The sequence below is a fragment of the Tachyglossus aculeatus genome, chromosome 17 (assembly GCF_015852505.1).
Source record: "Tachyglossus aculeatus isolate mTacAcu1 chromosome 17, mTacAcu1.pri, whole genome shotgun sequence".
Lineage (NCBI taxonomy): Eukaryota > Metazoa > Chordata > Mammalia > Monotremata > Tachyglossidae > Tachyglossus > Tachyglossus aculeatus.
The window spans coordinates 51,206,902-51,222,662 of NC_052082.1; the positions used below are offsets into that span (position 1 = coordinate 51,206,902).

The 15,761-nt window shown below is 46.3% G+C and overlaps 1 protein-coding gene across 1 annotated transcript in view; it reads left to right on the forward strand.

Moving 5' to 3' along the window:
• The window catches only part of PIGL (phosphatidylinositol glycan anchor biosynthesis class L), a 120,211-nt gene that overhangs the window by 68,075 nt on the left and 36,375 nt on the right, over positions 1 to 15,761 (forward strand). Inside the window, exon 3 of the mRNA XM_038758846.1 lies at positions 15,599 to 15,689. Coding sequence (XP_038614774.1) covers positions 15,599 to 15,689 — 91 coding nt within the window. The remainder of the gene's footprint in view (positions 1 to 15,598; positions 15,690 to 15,761) is intronic.

Consider the following 15,761-nt stretch of genomic DNA (forward strand, 5'->3'; position numbering starts at 1 on the left):
GCTAGGCCAAGAGTGGCTGTTTACAAAGCTCATTGACCACAGTGGCACTCTGGCAGCTTGACTATCTGTTTCAGGCTCCGCCAATATGAAGCCCAAGATTATGGGGTTTCTGCCACACAAGCACAGAGAGCCTTGCCTCCCCAAGATGCTAGCAGTGATAATAATAATAAGCACTTACTACCTATCAAGCACTGTACTAAGCATTGGGGGTGGGGGGAATATAAGCTAATCAGGTGGACTCAGTGTCCATCACTCACAGAGATGAGAAGCAGTGTGGCTCAGTGGAAAGAGCCCGGGCTTTGGACTCAGAGAATCAGAGGTCATGGGTTTGAATCCCGGCTCCGCCACATGTCTGCTGTGTGACCTTGGGCAAGTCACTTAACTTCTCTGAGCCTCAGTTACCTCATCTGTAAGATGGGGATTAAGACTGTGAACCCCACATGGGACAACCTGATCACTTTGTATCCCCCCCAGCGCTTAGAACAGTGCTTTGCACATAGTAAGCACTTAACAAATGCCAACATTATTATTATAATAATAATTATTATTATTATTATATCCCATAACTGTAGGCTGCTCCCTACATTTGCATTCTCCACAGTTTTGCCCTACCTGCTGGGCATCAGGTGGCATTCCACATAAGCCCTTACAATTGCCCAAGTTGCTCTTGGAAATGATGCTAATTGTCTGACACGGGACGAGGGCAATGACCGCCTCTAAGCACTTCATTCCAGGGGCTACATGGCTTTTTTAGTGGCTCGCAGGAAATCCACAGAAGAACAATAACCATCCAAGGACGTACTTTTTTTCTCAAATGCCTAACTGCCCCCCTGATTCAGCTACATTGAACATTCCAGTGTTGGGTTCTCGGTATCAACTCCCTGGCAGGGAGGACCAAAGTACAGCTTGGACCAGAGCCACAGAATGGGTGAAGATTTGTGGACAGAGGCAAGTGGTTATCGTACTTGAAATGATATCCTTAACCTCTGGCATCTCCCCTGCCCATCATCATTACCCCTAGCATTTACAGAACAGTTATTCCTGTGAAGCCCTGAAGATCACAAAGCAAGCAGGGGCCCATCTTCCAAGAACTCACAACCTCTGAGGGGGAAAGACAAACACACAGAGAGATTCAACCCTTCAGAGATTTCAGACAGCTCTCAGAACTAGGGAAACAAAAACGAAGAAACTTAGACACCGAGAAGCTCCCTGCAGTGTAGGGGCCCCCTGGAAGATTGGGAAATTTGGAAGATTTTTCACAACTTTCAAACCTAACCTCGGGCCTCTCCAGCTGTTTGTCTCTCCCCAAGCCTCTGTGCCCCTTTAAACAATGGATTTTAGTGCAGCCAGAAGTAGAAGTGGTTGGTCAGAAGAAAGGGAGCTCAGAGGGAAATATAAACCGAGACCAAAGGAACCCTCCAAACCTCACTTGCAAATGATCTGGATAACTGGGCGCACAAAATTACCCCCTTGAGCCTCAATTATTTGCGTGTTTCCAGCTTAGAAAATAACAATTTCTGCCTGAAAAAAATACAAACAATTTAAACCCTGGGGTCAGAATTATTTGGACAGCTTGCAAGTGTAGGTTCAGCCTGGGAGTCAAAGAAACACTAGCAGGCCAGATAAGAGGGGAAAAAAATAAAAGCAAGATAAAGCCAAAGCAGATAATCACTGGCTGGGGTTTAGTTGGAGGAGGAGAATCAACTGAAGACCAACTCCTTTAAATCAGGTTACTCAGTTGCTGATGGGGGTGGTGGGAGGAGGGAGATGGAGCTTTGTATGTTATCACAGCCTAGAGGAGATTGCACTTGATGTCCTTAGAGTTGCAGTAATTTCCTGGAAACTATGGTATTTGGTGCTTTAAATTACTCAGAAGCCACTGAGGTAAAAGAAAGGATGCCACAGGCTGAGGGCAGAGCCCTGTGCTGCCATGATCCTCTGGGGTTTGCCTTCCTTTGTCTTGAGTGCTCAGCCTCTTTGTGTACGGCCTCTCCTTCCAACGGACAGTACCTCTGTCGGTAAATTCAGTCATGCAGAAGGGCAACGCACGCCAAATATCACCCGACCCTCTGCTGACCTCCCCGTGGACGTGACCTCCTTGCCCTCCTTACCTTCATTCCTGCTCCTCTGCTTCCCGCCCCACTTTCCTCACTTTTACCCACCTCCAGAATTTGCCAATTGCATACAGAAAGATGTGCAGTTAAAGAATGGCTGACAATCCGGACAAAATCACTGCTCACGGGGCCCTGAAGTAGGACTAGGAGGTCTGGGGTTTGGACCACCCAATCCCAGTCAATCAATCAATCAATCAATCGTATTTATTGAGCGCTTACTATGTGCAGAGCACTGTACTAAGCGCTTGGGAAGTACAAATTGGCATCACATAGAGACAGTCCCTACCCAACAGTGGGCTCACAGTCTAAAAGGGGGAGACAGAGAACAGAACCAAACATACCAACAAAATAAAATAAGTAGGATAGAAATGTACAAGTAAAATAAATAAATAAATAAATAGAGTAATAAATATGTACAACCATATATACATATATACAGGTGCTGTGGGGAAGGGAAGGAGGTAAGACGGGGGGATGGAGAGGGGGACGAGGGGGAGAGGAAAGAAGGGGCTCAGTCTGGGAAGGCCTCCTGGAGGAGGTGAGCTCTCAGCAGGGCCTTGAAGGGAGGAAGAGAGCTAGCTTGGCGGATGGGCAGAGGGAGGGCATTCCAGGCCCGGGGGATGACGTGGGCCGGGGGAATCTCCGGTCAATCTCCTAACCTCCTTTCCTCTTTAGTTTTCGACTTGCTGAGCACCCCCACCAGAGAGTCACTTTACCTCCCCTTGTAGTCTTTTTCCCTGGGGGCAGCCTGGGGACAGTGGCAAGGATGCTGAGGGGGTTCAAAGCTGGAAAAACCCAGGGAGCTCCTTAGCAAAACGTTCAACATACAGTGTGAACCTCAATCCCATTCAGACTCCCGGCCAACTGGCTACCCTCTGAAGAGTAAAATCAGTTGTGGGAAGAAGGCAGGAGAGGCTGTGGTGCATATGAAGGCTGACTGGTGTTGTGTGGCAGAGGGGATTTCTGCAAGAGGAATGTCTTAGGGTGAGCTCGACTGTAAGCTCCCACTAGACTGTAAACCCCGTGAAGCTGGGTTTGCATCTGCCAACTCTGTTGTATTGTAATAATAATAACAATTCAAAGGCTTATTGAAGGCACATCTCCTCCAAGAGGCCTTCCCAGATTAAGCTCCACTTTTCCTCATCTCCCACTCCCTTCTGCATCGCCCTGACTTGCTCCCTTTGCTCTTTCCCGCCCGCCCGTTCCCACAGCACTTATGTATATAGCTGTAATTTTATTTATTTGTGTTGATATCTATCTCCCCCCTCTAGACTGTGAGCTTCTTGTGGGCAGGGAATGTCACTGTTTATTGTTTTATTGTACTTTCCCAAGCACTTAGTACAGTGCTCTGCACACAGTAAGCGCTTAATAAATGATTGAATGGATGAATGAAGAATAATAATGTATTTGTTAAGCCCTTACTATGTGCGAGGCACAGTACTAAGTGCTGGGTGGGTAATTATGTGGGACATAGCCCCTGTCCCACATGGGGTTCACGGTCTCAATCCCAATTTACAGATGAGGTAAAAGGTCACACAGCAGGCAAATGGCGGAGCCATGTTTAGAACCCATGACCTTCATTCATTCATTCTTTCAATCATATTTATTGGGCACTTATTGTGTGCAGAGCACTGTGCTAAGCGCTTGGAAGTACAGTTTGGCAAGAAATAGAGACAATCCCTACCCAACAACGGGTTCACAGTCTAGAAGTATTGGCACAGGGGCCAGCCAGCATCGAAGAGTGCTTGTCCACGGGAGTCTCCCACTTCCAAGCGGCTGGTCTGCTCCGTGTTTTGTTTTGTTGTCTGTCTCCCCCTTCTAGACTGTGAGCCCGTTGTTGGGTAGGAGCTATCTCTATATGTTGCCGACTTGTACTTCCCAAGCGCTTAGTACAGTGCTCTGCACACGGTAAGCGCTCAATAAATACGACTGAATGAATGAATGGTGCTGAGCTAGGCTACATGAGCAGCAACCTGACAGGCCTGTGATTGAGCTGCACTGCTGCTCCCTGTCATGCCCTCATTTCTGGAAACAATCCCTCCTGTTGACTCTCTTGTTGGCAGCCAACAGAGAGGGGCCAAGGACAGAAAGCCCAAGAGCCTTAACTTGCCTTTCCTGGCCCAAGGTGAATTGTCCCCATCAGGAAGGAGGCAGTGACAGAAATGGAAAAGAGGGAAAGGGCTCAGGAAAGAGAGAACTTCAGTCCCCAGGATTCCTTACCTACCCGAGTCTCCTACAAGGGAAAAATTATTTCCCTGGAACTAAAAGAAGATGGAAGAGACCTCTAAGTGTTCTGGGGTTAATCCTCCAAACTTCCAGGAAAGTGTTAATAGGGGCAAGCTTCCTTACCTACCCAAGTTCCCTACAAGGGAAAAATGATTTCCCTGAAAATAAAAGAAGATGGAAGAGACCTCTAAGTGTTCTGGGGTTAATCCTCCAAACTTCCAGGAAAGTGTTAATAGGGGCAAGCTTCCTTACCTACCCAAGTTTCCTACAAGGGAAAAATTATTTCCCTGGAAATAAAAGAAGATGGAAGAGACCTCTAAGTGTTCTGGGGTTAATCCTCCAAACTTCCAGGAAAGTGTTAATAGGGGCAAGCTTCCTTACCTACCCAAGTTCCCTACAAGGGAAAAATGATTTCCCTGAAAATAAAAGAAGATGGAAGAGACCTCTAAGTGTTCTGGGGTTAATCCTCCAAACTTCCAGGAAAGTGTTAATAGGGGCAAGCTTCCTTACCTACCCAAGTTTCCTACAAGGGAAAAATGATTTCCCTGAAAATAAAAGAAGATGGAAGAGACCTCTAAGTGTTCTGGGGTTAATCCTCCAAACTTCCAGGAAAGTGTTAATAGGGGCAAGCTTCCTTACCTACCCAAGTTTCCTACAAGGGAAAAATTATTTCCCTGGAAATAAAAGAAGATGGAAGAGACCTCTAAGTGTTCTGGGGTTAATCCTCCAAACTTCCAGGAAAGTGTTAATAGGGGCAAGCTTCCTTACCTACCCAAGTTTCCTACAAGGGAAAAATGATTTCCCTGAAAATAAAAGAAGATGGAAGAGACCTCTAAGTGTTCTGGGGTTAATCCTCCATACTTCCAGGAAAGTGTTAATAGGGGCAAGCTTCCTTACCTACCCAAGTTTCCTACAAGGGAAAAATGATTTCCCTGAAAATAAAAGAAGATGGAAGAGACCTCTAAGTGTTCTGGGGTTAATCCTCCAAACTTCCAGGAAAGTGTTAATAGGGGCAAGCTTCCTTACCTACCCAAGTTTCCTACAAGGGAAAAATGATTTCCCTGAAAATAAAAGAAGATGGAAGAGACCTCCAAGTGTTCTGGGGTTAATCCTCCAAACTTCCAGGAAAGTGTTAATAGGGGCAAGCTTCCTTACCTACCCAAGTTTCCTACAAGGGAAAAATGATTTCCCTGAAAATAAAAGAAGATGGAAGAGACCTCTAAGTGTTCTGGGGTTAATCCTCCAAACTTCCAGGAAAGTGTTAATAGGGGCAAGCTTCCTTACCTACCCAAGTTTCCTACAAGGGAAAAATGATTTCCCTGAAAATAAAAGAAGATGGAAGAGACCTCTAAGTGTTCTGGGGTTAATCCTCCAAACTTCCAGGAAAGTGTTAATAGGGGCAAGCTTCCTTACCTACCCAAGTTTCCTACAAGGGAAAAATGATTTCCCTGAAAATAAAAGAAGATGGAAGAGACCTCTAAGTGTTCTGGGGTTAATCCTCCAAACTTCCAGGAAAGTGTTAATAGGGGCAAGCTTAAAGCAAGATCTCATCTTGCTCCCCCTCCCCAAACCACCCCTGATTGATTCTCTATTTTGTTTTTTAAAGTTCCCTGAGAATGTCAGTGCCTTGAACCAAACCATTATTTTCATATATGTCATTTCCAAGATGAAACCCGATGCCTTTATGCTCCTCTTTTCAGCCGGAAGGATTTGGCCATGATCAGCCTAGGCCCTTCGCCCCATTCTGTCCCTTCTTCCTCCCCTCCCCCGACTTGTGCAGATTTCAGCAGTGTGACCCCCCCCGCACCGTCTTTGCAGCCTGTGATTTATTTCCCGATTCATCATGGTGATTGACAACTCCAACAATGAGTCTCCAGCAAAGGAGGGAAGCTTGTGAGGGAGTGGGGGGCGTCTCCTGGGCAGGCCCCAGTCCCCTCCTGAGAATGTGCTTATTTTCAGCCCTTTATCTCAGGCTTATGACCTTGAGATCAGCAGCATTATCCAGGGGGCTCTGAGAGCTGGGCAATCAATTTAACCTTTTAAATTCTGAATTCCTCCATGCATTTACATCATCTGGGCCAATGGGCAACCATTTTCTGGGTCAGAGGGATATTCTTGCTGATTTATTTTTTTAAACCTGAACAGAAGTGTTCTTTAAGTTTAGCGTTCGATGTTTTACTACCGATGGAGGGCAAGCGGAGCCTTCTGGGACTGCAGTTTGGTCACTTGCCGTTCCACATTCTGCTCATGCTTAGTTGTGTGGAATTTACAGAACGACAGTAGACCTGCTACAACCTAGCCCACACACTTTGCTCCTCAAATGCTAACCTTCTCGCTGTACCTCACCCTCATTTATCTCATCGCCGTCTCTCACCCACGCCCCTGCTTTTGTCCTGCAGCACCCTCTCTCCTCATATCCAACAGGCAATCCCTATCCCCTCCTTCAAAGTTTTATTGAAGGCACATCTCCCCCAAGATGCCTTCCTTGACTAAGCCCTCCTTCCCTCTTCATCATCAATCGTATTTATTGAGCGCTTACTATGTGCAGAGCACTGTACTAAGCGCTCTTCTCCCACTTCCTTCTGTGTTGCCCTGACTTGCTCCCTTTATTTATCTCCCCTTTCCAGCTCCACAGCACTTATGTACATTTCTATAATTCATTTCTTTATATTACTGTCTGTACCCCCCTCTAGACTGTAAGCTCGTCGTGAGCAGGGAATGTGTCAGTTTATTGTTAGATTGTACTCTCCCAAGCTCTTAGTACAGTGCTCTGCACCCAGTAAGCACTCAATAAATATCACTGAATGCCAGTAAGCACTCAATAAATATGATTGAATGAATGAATGAATGAATGAGTGAAGCCTCTAGCAGCAACAAAAAAGTCCAGGATCTTGCAGTGCTTACTGTCAATCCTCTGGCTCGTGACGCTATCCCCAGCCATGATATCCATGCCATTCCATCCATATTAGAACAGTGCTTGGCACATAGTAAGTGCTTAACAAATACCATTATTATTATTATTATTATTATTATTATTATTATTATTATTATTATTATATTACCCACCCACTTTCCCTCAGGACTGCTGTTGGTTCTGCTGACAGCCTTCCGGCTTGGCTTTCGGCCCCAATGCTAGCCTTTTTGCTGGCTCTTGCCCTACCTTCCTGAAGAAGCTTTCCATCTGGTGCTTACTCTGTGCAGAGCACTGTATTAAGAGTTTGGGTGAGTACAATAAAGTGACTAGACATGCTTCCTGCCCCCAGGTAGCTGACAATCTAGTCAGGGAGGTAAGCCTTAAAATAAATTACAGTTTTAGGGGAGGCAAGTGAGGCAACATGAGTGCTGAGATCTGGGAAAGGAGAGTGAGTTCCTAAGTGCTGAGGGGGTACAAACTCAATGCATAAGTGATGCCATAGGGAGGGAAATGGGGTAGTGAGATGAGAGATGTCAGGGAAGGCTTCCTGGAGGAGATGGATTTTAGTAGGAGCTTTAAAAATGGGGAGAGTGTGGTCTGATGGATGGGAAAGGGAGGAAGGAAGGGAGGAGAGCATGAACAAGGGATCGATGGCTAGAGAGATGAGAGTGAGACTCAGTGAGTAAGAGCAAGGCACAAAAAAACTCCTGTGAACACCTGGAAACCCAGCCCAGAGTCCCGGGAGGAGTCCAGAAAGGCATAAGAAGAAGGATCCAGGAAGATCTCGGAGTCATTGGGAAGATGGTGACTCAGTCATCTCTGGGAGATACTCCAAGAAGGCTGAGTTCCTCCCCTCAGGACCCAGACCCTTGGAGAAAGGCCCAGGACTTTCTGCCCTGAATAGAGATATAGGGTGTGTGTGGCAGGGTGCTTGCATTCATCAGGACCCAACCCCAGGGGAGAGACCCAGGACCATCTGGAATGAATAAGAGAGGAGGCGTGAATGTCCACTTTGTTCTCCTCAGGATGTTGAGAGTGGTAAAGGGCAGACTGGGTGTGAATGCTGAATTTTGTGTGAGAGAGGTTGGGCTTGCTGCCTATGAGGCCAACAAATCCCTGAACCACGAGTGTCAAATAAACCATACTGAATCTCATCTAAGACAATTCACATGATGAATTTGAGATTTGGGGAACGCCTGCTGGGTCCGGGAGCCCTTCACTGCCCTGGTAATGTGTGTTGTAGAAACCGAGGACTTGTACACCTAATTATTAGTAGCCTGATTATCTCATCTCTCTCAGGAGTCTCACCTGTTCTCCCTCCTACATAGATTGTGAGCCCTGTCTGGGAAAGAGAATGGGTCCGACCTGATTAACTTGTATCTACCTTAGAGCTTAGAAACTGCTTGACTCATAGTAAGCTCTTAACAAATACCATAATTATTACTGTTACGTGATCTGGTCGAAAACGGGTAGGTGGGCTTGTGTGAATATTTCCATCCCAACTCTGGCATTGCTAGGTCCTCGAGGTAGGAAATACGATACCCCAGGAAAAATAAATCGCTTAGAACGGTGCCTGGCACATTGTAAATGCTTAACAAATATCATTCAAAACATTGAATAATTCCCTTCCTCCTTCAAATCCACCACACCACAGCTCTCCCCATCTTCACAGCCCTATTGAACGTTCTGGAGGCATTCCAGAGAAGCAGCGTGGCTCAGTGGAAAGAGCACGGGCTTTGGAGTCAGAGGTCATGGGTTCACATCCCGGCTCCGCCACTTGTCAGCTATGTGACTTTGGGCAAGTCACTTAACTTCTCTGGGCCTCAGCTACCTCATCTGTAAAATGGGGATGTGAGCCCCACGTGGGACAACCTGATCACCTTGTATCCCCCCAGCGCTTTGCACATAGGAAGCGCTTAATAAATGCTATCATTATTATAAATCAACACCATCTTTGACCTGTCACCAGGAGGTTGCCTTCAAAACAACACAACATCTGAATAGGCCACACAATCCAGTGGGGCAATATGAGCATTTTCCATACCTGCTAGTAAAAAATTATTTTTGCCTGGGTAAAGAACAAGATGCTTCCCAGGGTCGGGTACTCCAGGCCTCCCTTGGCAGGCCCGGAGATGTTGCAGAGCGAACTAGGGATCACTCGCTCCAGTCATCTCCCCAACGAGCAGACTGTGTTGACCAGAAAGACAAGAACGACTTTGCCCTTTCCCTCCCCATGCCTACCAACTCTGTTCGATTGTCCTCTCCTAAGCACTTAGCACAGTGCGCCGCACACAGTAAGCACTCAATCATCATCATCAATCGTATTTATTGAGCGCTTACTATGTGCAGAGCACTGTACTAAGCGCTTGGGAAGTACAAATTGGAGTACAAATTGTACGATGAAGTGTACAATGAATATGATTGATTGGTTGATTAGGTTGGAGAGTGACTGGGAACACCAGGACTGGGCATTTCCAAACATTCCCAATTCAGCTCCTTGTGGGCGGGAAACGGATCACTTCTTTATTCCAAACTCGCCAGCGCCTAATAAAGAGCCCCGCACCAAGTGGGTGCTCAATAAATACTACTATTCATCTCATGGCAAGAGGTTCTTTCAGGAACTAGTGCACCCAAGCCCAGCACCTTGATTCAACAGGAGCCTTGGAATATCTGGCTGCAGAGAGCTTGCCTGGGTGCCATAACGATGGCCAGGCAGAGTTGCCATGCCCTTGAGTCAACTTCGTAACCTTTCAGGTTCAAGTTTTGAGTTAGGTAAAATGGGTTTGATAACGACAGCTTTCCAGGAATGATTAGGTGGAGGGATGGATTAATGCTCGGAAGGCATTTCAAGAGCGAAAAATGCCTGGTCAGTGCTTCAGGGTTGTGGTTAGCATCTTCCCCGGGTTCCAGGGACTAATGACTCGTTCTGATGCTCTCCGCTTGTGCAAGGAAGCAGAAAGAGTGTCGGCAGTGCTTTGCTTACAGAGACATGGTGCCTTGTTTCACCGCATCAGCTTCTTACCCTTCCAGGCTTAGGCCTGATGTCTAGAAAACAGTCCTGTTCTCTGCATCAACGGGAAACTGGACATTTGGATCATTCTGGGCTTGGGCTAACTCGGGTTCGGTACGCACAGAGTTAATCTGCACTGGTCGCTACCAGATTGTCTGGTTCGCAGGGTTTCTGAACCGCTGCCTGCAGCTGTCGGTTTCCATTGAACCAAAGTGACCTTTATATGTCCAAACTAGTTAGAACCTGCTCCACTGCCCCCAGCGTGGCCGCTGGAATGCTCCCTTAAACTGGGAACTCCATTTTTTAAAAAAAAGTGGTATTTAATTAGCGCTTATTATGTGCCAGGCACTTTACTAAGTGTTGGAATAGATATAAGATCATCAGACTGGACACAGTCCATGTCCCGCAGTTACAGATGAGGTAACTGTGGCACAGAGAAGTTCAGTGACTTACTCAAGGTCACACAGAAAAGTAGCAGAAATGGGATTCGAACCCAGTTCCCCTGGCTCCCAGGCCTGTGCTCTTTCCACTAAGCCACGTTTCTTCTCTTTGGGCAAGTCACTTCACTTCTCCGTGCCTCAGTTCCCTCATCTGTAAAATGGGGATTAAGAATGTGAGCCCCCCGTGGGACAACCTGATCACCTTGTAACCTCCCCAGTGCTTAGAACAGTGCTTGGCACATAGTAAGCACTTAATAAATGCCATTATTATTATTATTATTATTCTCTATGTGAGACAGGAGCTGTGTCCAGTGTGCACAAACCGTATTTTCCCCAGTGCTTAGTATAGTCCTTGGCAAATAGTAAGGACTTAAGAAATGCCACTACCACGAGAAGCAGCTTGGCTTAGTGGATAGAGCACGGGCCTGGGAGACAGAAGGACTTGGGTTCTAATCCCAGCTCTGCCACTTTTCTGCTGTGTGACCTCGGGCAAGTCACTTCACATCTCTAGGCCTCAGTTGCCTCATCTGTAAAATGGGGCTAAAGGGTGAGCCTCATGTGGGACAAGGACTGTCCAACCTGATTAACTTGTATCCACCCCAGTGCTTAGAAGAGTGCTTGGCACATAGTAAGCCTTTAACAAGTACTATTATTATTACCACTATTATTGTTATTATTATTACCATCATTAATAGTGGGCTTTGGTTCCCCCTTTTAGACTGTGAGCCCACTGTTGGGTAGGGACTGTCTCTATATGTTGCCAACTTGTACTTCCCAAGCGTTTAGTACAGTGCTCTGCGCACAGTAAGCGCTCAATAAATACGATTGATTGATTGATTATTATTATTATTGAGTTTTGACCAGCGTTATTGCTGGTCCATTCCTCACTTCTCCCCTTAGGGGCAACCCTCAGGATTTGCAAGGAAAGAAAGGGCTTTATATGTTTGAAAGTGGCAAATTGAGGCAAGGATCAGCACAGGGAATAGTACACAAGTGCATGCCTTAAATAGGAGTAGATTGTAAGCTTCCCGAAGGCAGGAACTTTGCCTTCTATGGGTTAGCACCTCCCAATCCAAAGCAGCGTGTGCAGTGCCAAGCGGTCTGCGGCTCCTAATGAACATGAATTCGATTGGATTTCACTTTTCATAGGTTCCCTTTGTCTTCTGGAGGTGCCGTTTTCTCACGGAATAGTAATAATAATAATGATGGCATTTATTAAGCGCTTACAATGTGCAAAGCACTGTTCTAAGTACTGGGAAGGTTACAAGGTGATCAAGTTGTCCCCTGGGGGCTCACAGTCTTCATCCCCATTTTCCAGGTGAGGGAACTGAGGCCCAGAGAAGTGAAGTGACTGGCCCAAAGTCACACAGCTGACAATTGGCAGAGCCGGGATTTGAACCCATGACCTCTGACTCCAAAGCCCGGGCTCTTTCCACTTGTGGCAGTGAATAAAAGAGGGGTTTAATAAAAATTAAGGAACTCTGCCACGGCCTAGGGTTCCATAGGGAAGAAAGATCCCAGGACAGCGCAGCCCATGGTTTGGTTGTTGTTGAGAAACAGAGCAGCAGGCATATGGATGCACAGCCTCTTCCCAAAAAATGGCGTCCAGGGTGGAAGCTGTTCCAGCTGTTCACTGGAGACCACAAAATCCCAGTTCTGCCTGGGACCTCCTCCCAATTCCCCCCATCTCCTGCAGCCCCCCTTCTTACTGCCAGCCGTGTGACTAGGAGGCGAGAGAGCCAGACTATATAATAGACAAAGATTGCTGTATCCAGCCCTGCCCTCCTCTGCCCACAAATAGGAAAAGGATATGAAAATGATGAAGCAAAGATATCTGTTCCCTCATTCTCACCTGTCCCGCCATCGACCCCCGGCCCACGTCATCCCCCGGGCCTGGAATGCCCACAATCCCTCTGCCCATCCGCCAAGCTAGCTCTCTTCCTCCCTTCAAGGCCCTACTGAGAGCTCACCTCCTCCAGGAGGCCTTCCCACACTGCGCCCCTTCCTTCCTCTCCCCCTCATCCCCCTCTCCATCCCCCCCATCTTACCTCCTTCCCTTCCCCACAGCACCTGTATATATGTTTGTACATATTTATTACTCTATTTATTTTACTTGTACATATCTATTCTACTTATTTTATTTTGTTAGTATGTTTGGTTTTGTTCTCTGTCTCCCCCTTTTAGACTGTGAGCCCACTGTTGGGTAGGGACTGTCTCTATATGTTGCCAACTTGGACTTCCCAAGCGCTTAGTCCAGTGCTCTGCACACAGTAAGCGCTCAGTAAATACGATTGATTGATTGATTGATTGATTGATAGTGTGTATGGCAGGAAGGAGCCTTGGAGAGAGAGGCAGGGGAGGAGGGCAACACCCCTGAGTCTTTTAGGGTCTTGGGCTTTGGGACCACTATGATATTGATAATAATAATTATCATCATCATCATCAATCATATTTATTGAGCGCTTACTGTGTGCAGAGCACTGTACTAAGCGCTTGGGAAGTACAAGTTGGCAACATATAGAGACAGTCCCTACCCAATAGTGGGCTCACGGTCTAAAAGAGGGAGACAGAGAACAAAACCAAACATACTAACAAAATAAAATAAATAGAATAGATATGTACAAGCAAAATAAATAAAGAAATAAATAGAGTAATAAATATGTACAAACATATATACATATATACATATATTAAGCTCTTAGTACATGCAAGGCACTGTACCAAGTGCTGGAGTGAATACAATTTAATCAGGTTGGACACAGTCCCTGTCCCACATAATAATAAGAACAATGATGGCATTGGTTAAGCACTTACTATGTGCAAAGCACTGTTCTAAACACTGGGGTAGATACAAGGTAATCAGGGTGTCCCATGTAGGGCTCAGAGGCTTCATCCCCATTTTACAGATGAGGGAACCGAGGCCCAAAGTCACACGGCTGACAAGTGGCAGAAGAGGAATTAGAACCCACAACCTCTGACTCCCAAGTCCAGGCTCTTTCCACTAAGCCACGCCGCTTCATGGAACTCACAGTCTCAATTCCCATTTTACCGATGAAGTAACCGAGGTACAGAGAAGTCAAGTGACTTACCCAAGGTCCCACAGCAGAGAACCAATCAATCAATCAATTGTATTTATTGAGCGCTTACTGTGTGCAGAGCACTGGACTAAGCGCTTGGGAAGTACAAGTCGGCAACACATAGAGACAGTCCCTACCCAACAGCGGGCTCACAGTCTAGAAGGGGGAGACAGAGAACAAAACCAAACATACTAACAAAATAAAATAAATAGAATAGATATGTACAAGTAAGATAAATAAATAGAGTAATAAATATATACAAACATGTATACAGGTGCTGTGGGGAAGGGAAGGAGGTAAGATGGGGGGGGTGGACAGGGGGAGAGGAAGACAGAGAAGTGACATAGTCAGGATTAGAACCCAGGACCTTCTGATTCCGAGGCCTGTGCTCTATCCACTGGGCCACACTGCTTTTCCACTCACCTCTGATCATCTCTAACGGCCCAAGCTCCACCCCTACTTCATCATCATCAACATCATCAATCGTATTTATTGAGCGCTTACTATGTGCAGAGCACTGTACTAAGCACTTGGGAAGTACAAATTGGCAACATATAGAGACAGTCCCTACCCAACAGTGGGCTCACAGTCTAAAAGGGGGAGACAGAGAACAAAACCAAACATACTAACAAAATAAAATAAATAGAACAGATATGTACAAATAAAATAAATAAATAAATAGAGTAATAAATATGTACAAACATATATACATATATACAGGTACTTCTACTAAAACGTGTTCTTTTCCCAAATTCTAAGGAGGCAGGGAAATTGGATTTGAGGATAGAAATGAAATCCCCCTTCCTCCCCCCAGCCCCGCTTCCCACCCCCTCCACCCACTTCCAGTTCTGAGGTAGAATTGGAAGGGAAGAGATCCTTCCAGTCGGAGAGTGGCCGTCTGCGTGTCGGTGACTGCCGCCATAACATATACACACCTCCCCCCCGCACGCACACCCACTGCCCAGTCTGAGGCAGGTCATAATAATAATAATAATAATGGCATTTATTAAGCGCTTACTATGTGCAAAGCACTGTTCTAAGCGCTGGGGAGTTTACAAAGTGATCAGGTTGTCCCACGGGGGGCTTACAGTCTTAATCCCCATTTTCCAGATGAGGGAAATGAGGCCCAGAGAAGTGAAGTGACATGCCCAAAGTCACACAGCTGACAAGTGGCGGAGCCGGGATTTGAACCCATGACCTCTGACTCCAAAGCCCGGGCTCTTTCCACCGAGCCACGCTGCTTCCCCAAGTAGGTCATGTGTGCACTTGACAGACCTTGAAGAACTCGCTGGGGGTTAGGTGGAGTGATTAACTGAAACTGATAAGGTTGTCAAGGTTCAGGTTTGTGATAAAATATGTTTGTACATATTTATTACTCTATTTATTTATTTTACTTGTACATATCATCATCATCATCAATCATATTTATTGAGCGCTTACTATGTGCAGAGCACTGTACTGAGCGCTTGGGAAGTACAAATTGCCAACATATAGAGACAGTCCCTACCCAACAGTGGGCTCACAGTCTAAAAGGGGGAAATACATATCTATTCTATTTATTTTATTTTGTTAGTATGTTTGGTTTTGTTGTCTGTCTCCCCCTTTTAGACTGTGAGCCCACTGTTGGGTAGGGCCTGTCTCTATATGTTGCCAACTTGTACTTCCCAAGCGCTTAGTACAGTGCTCTGCACATAGTAAGCGCTCAATAAATACGATTGATGATGATGATGATGATGATAAAACATGAGCTGTGTCCTGGGGGAGGGTGTGTTTGGGAATCTGAGGAGACTCACCCGGTCTGTCGCTCTGACTTCCAGGGATCTGCCTGACAACCCGGCCGTCCAGTGGGATACTCAGCTGGTGGCTTCCATCCTCCTCCGCCACATCGAAGCCGACCGCGTCGATCTGGTAATGTGAACCTGCGCCAAGCAGAACGTGCAAACGTCATCATCATCATCATCATCCTCAATCGTATTTATT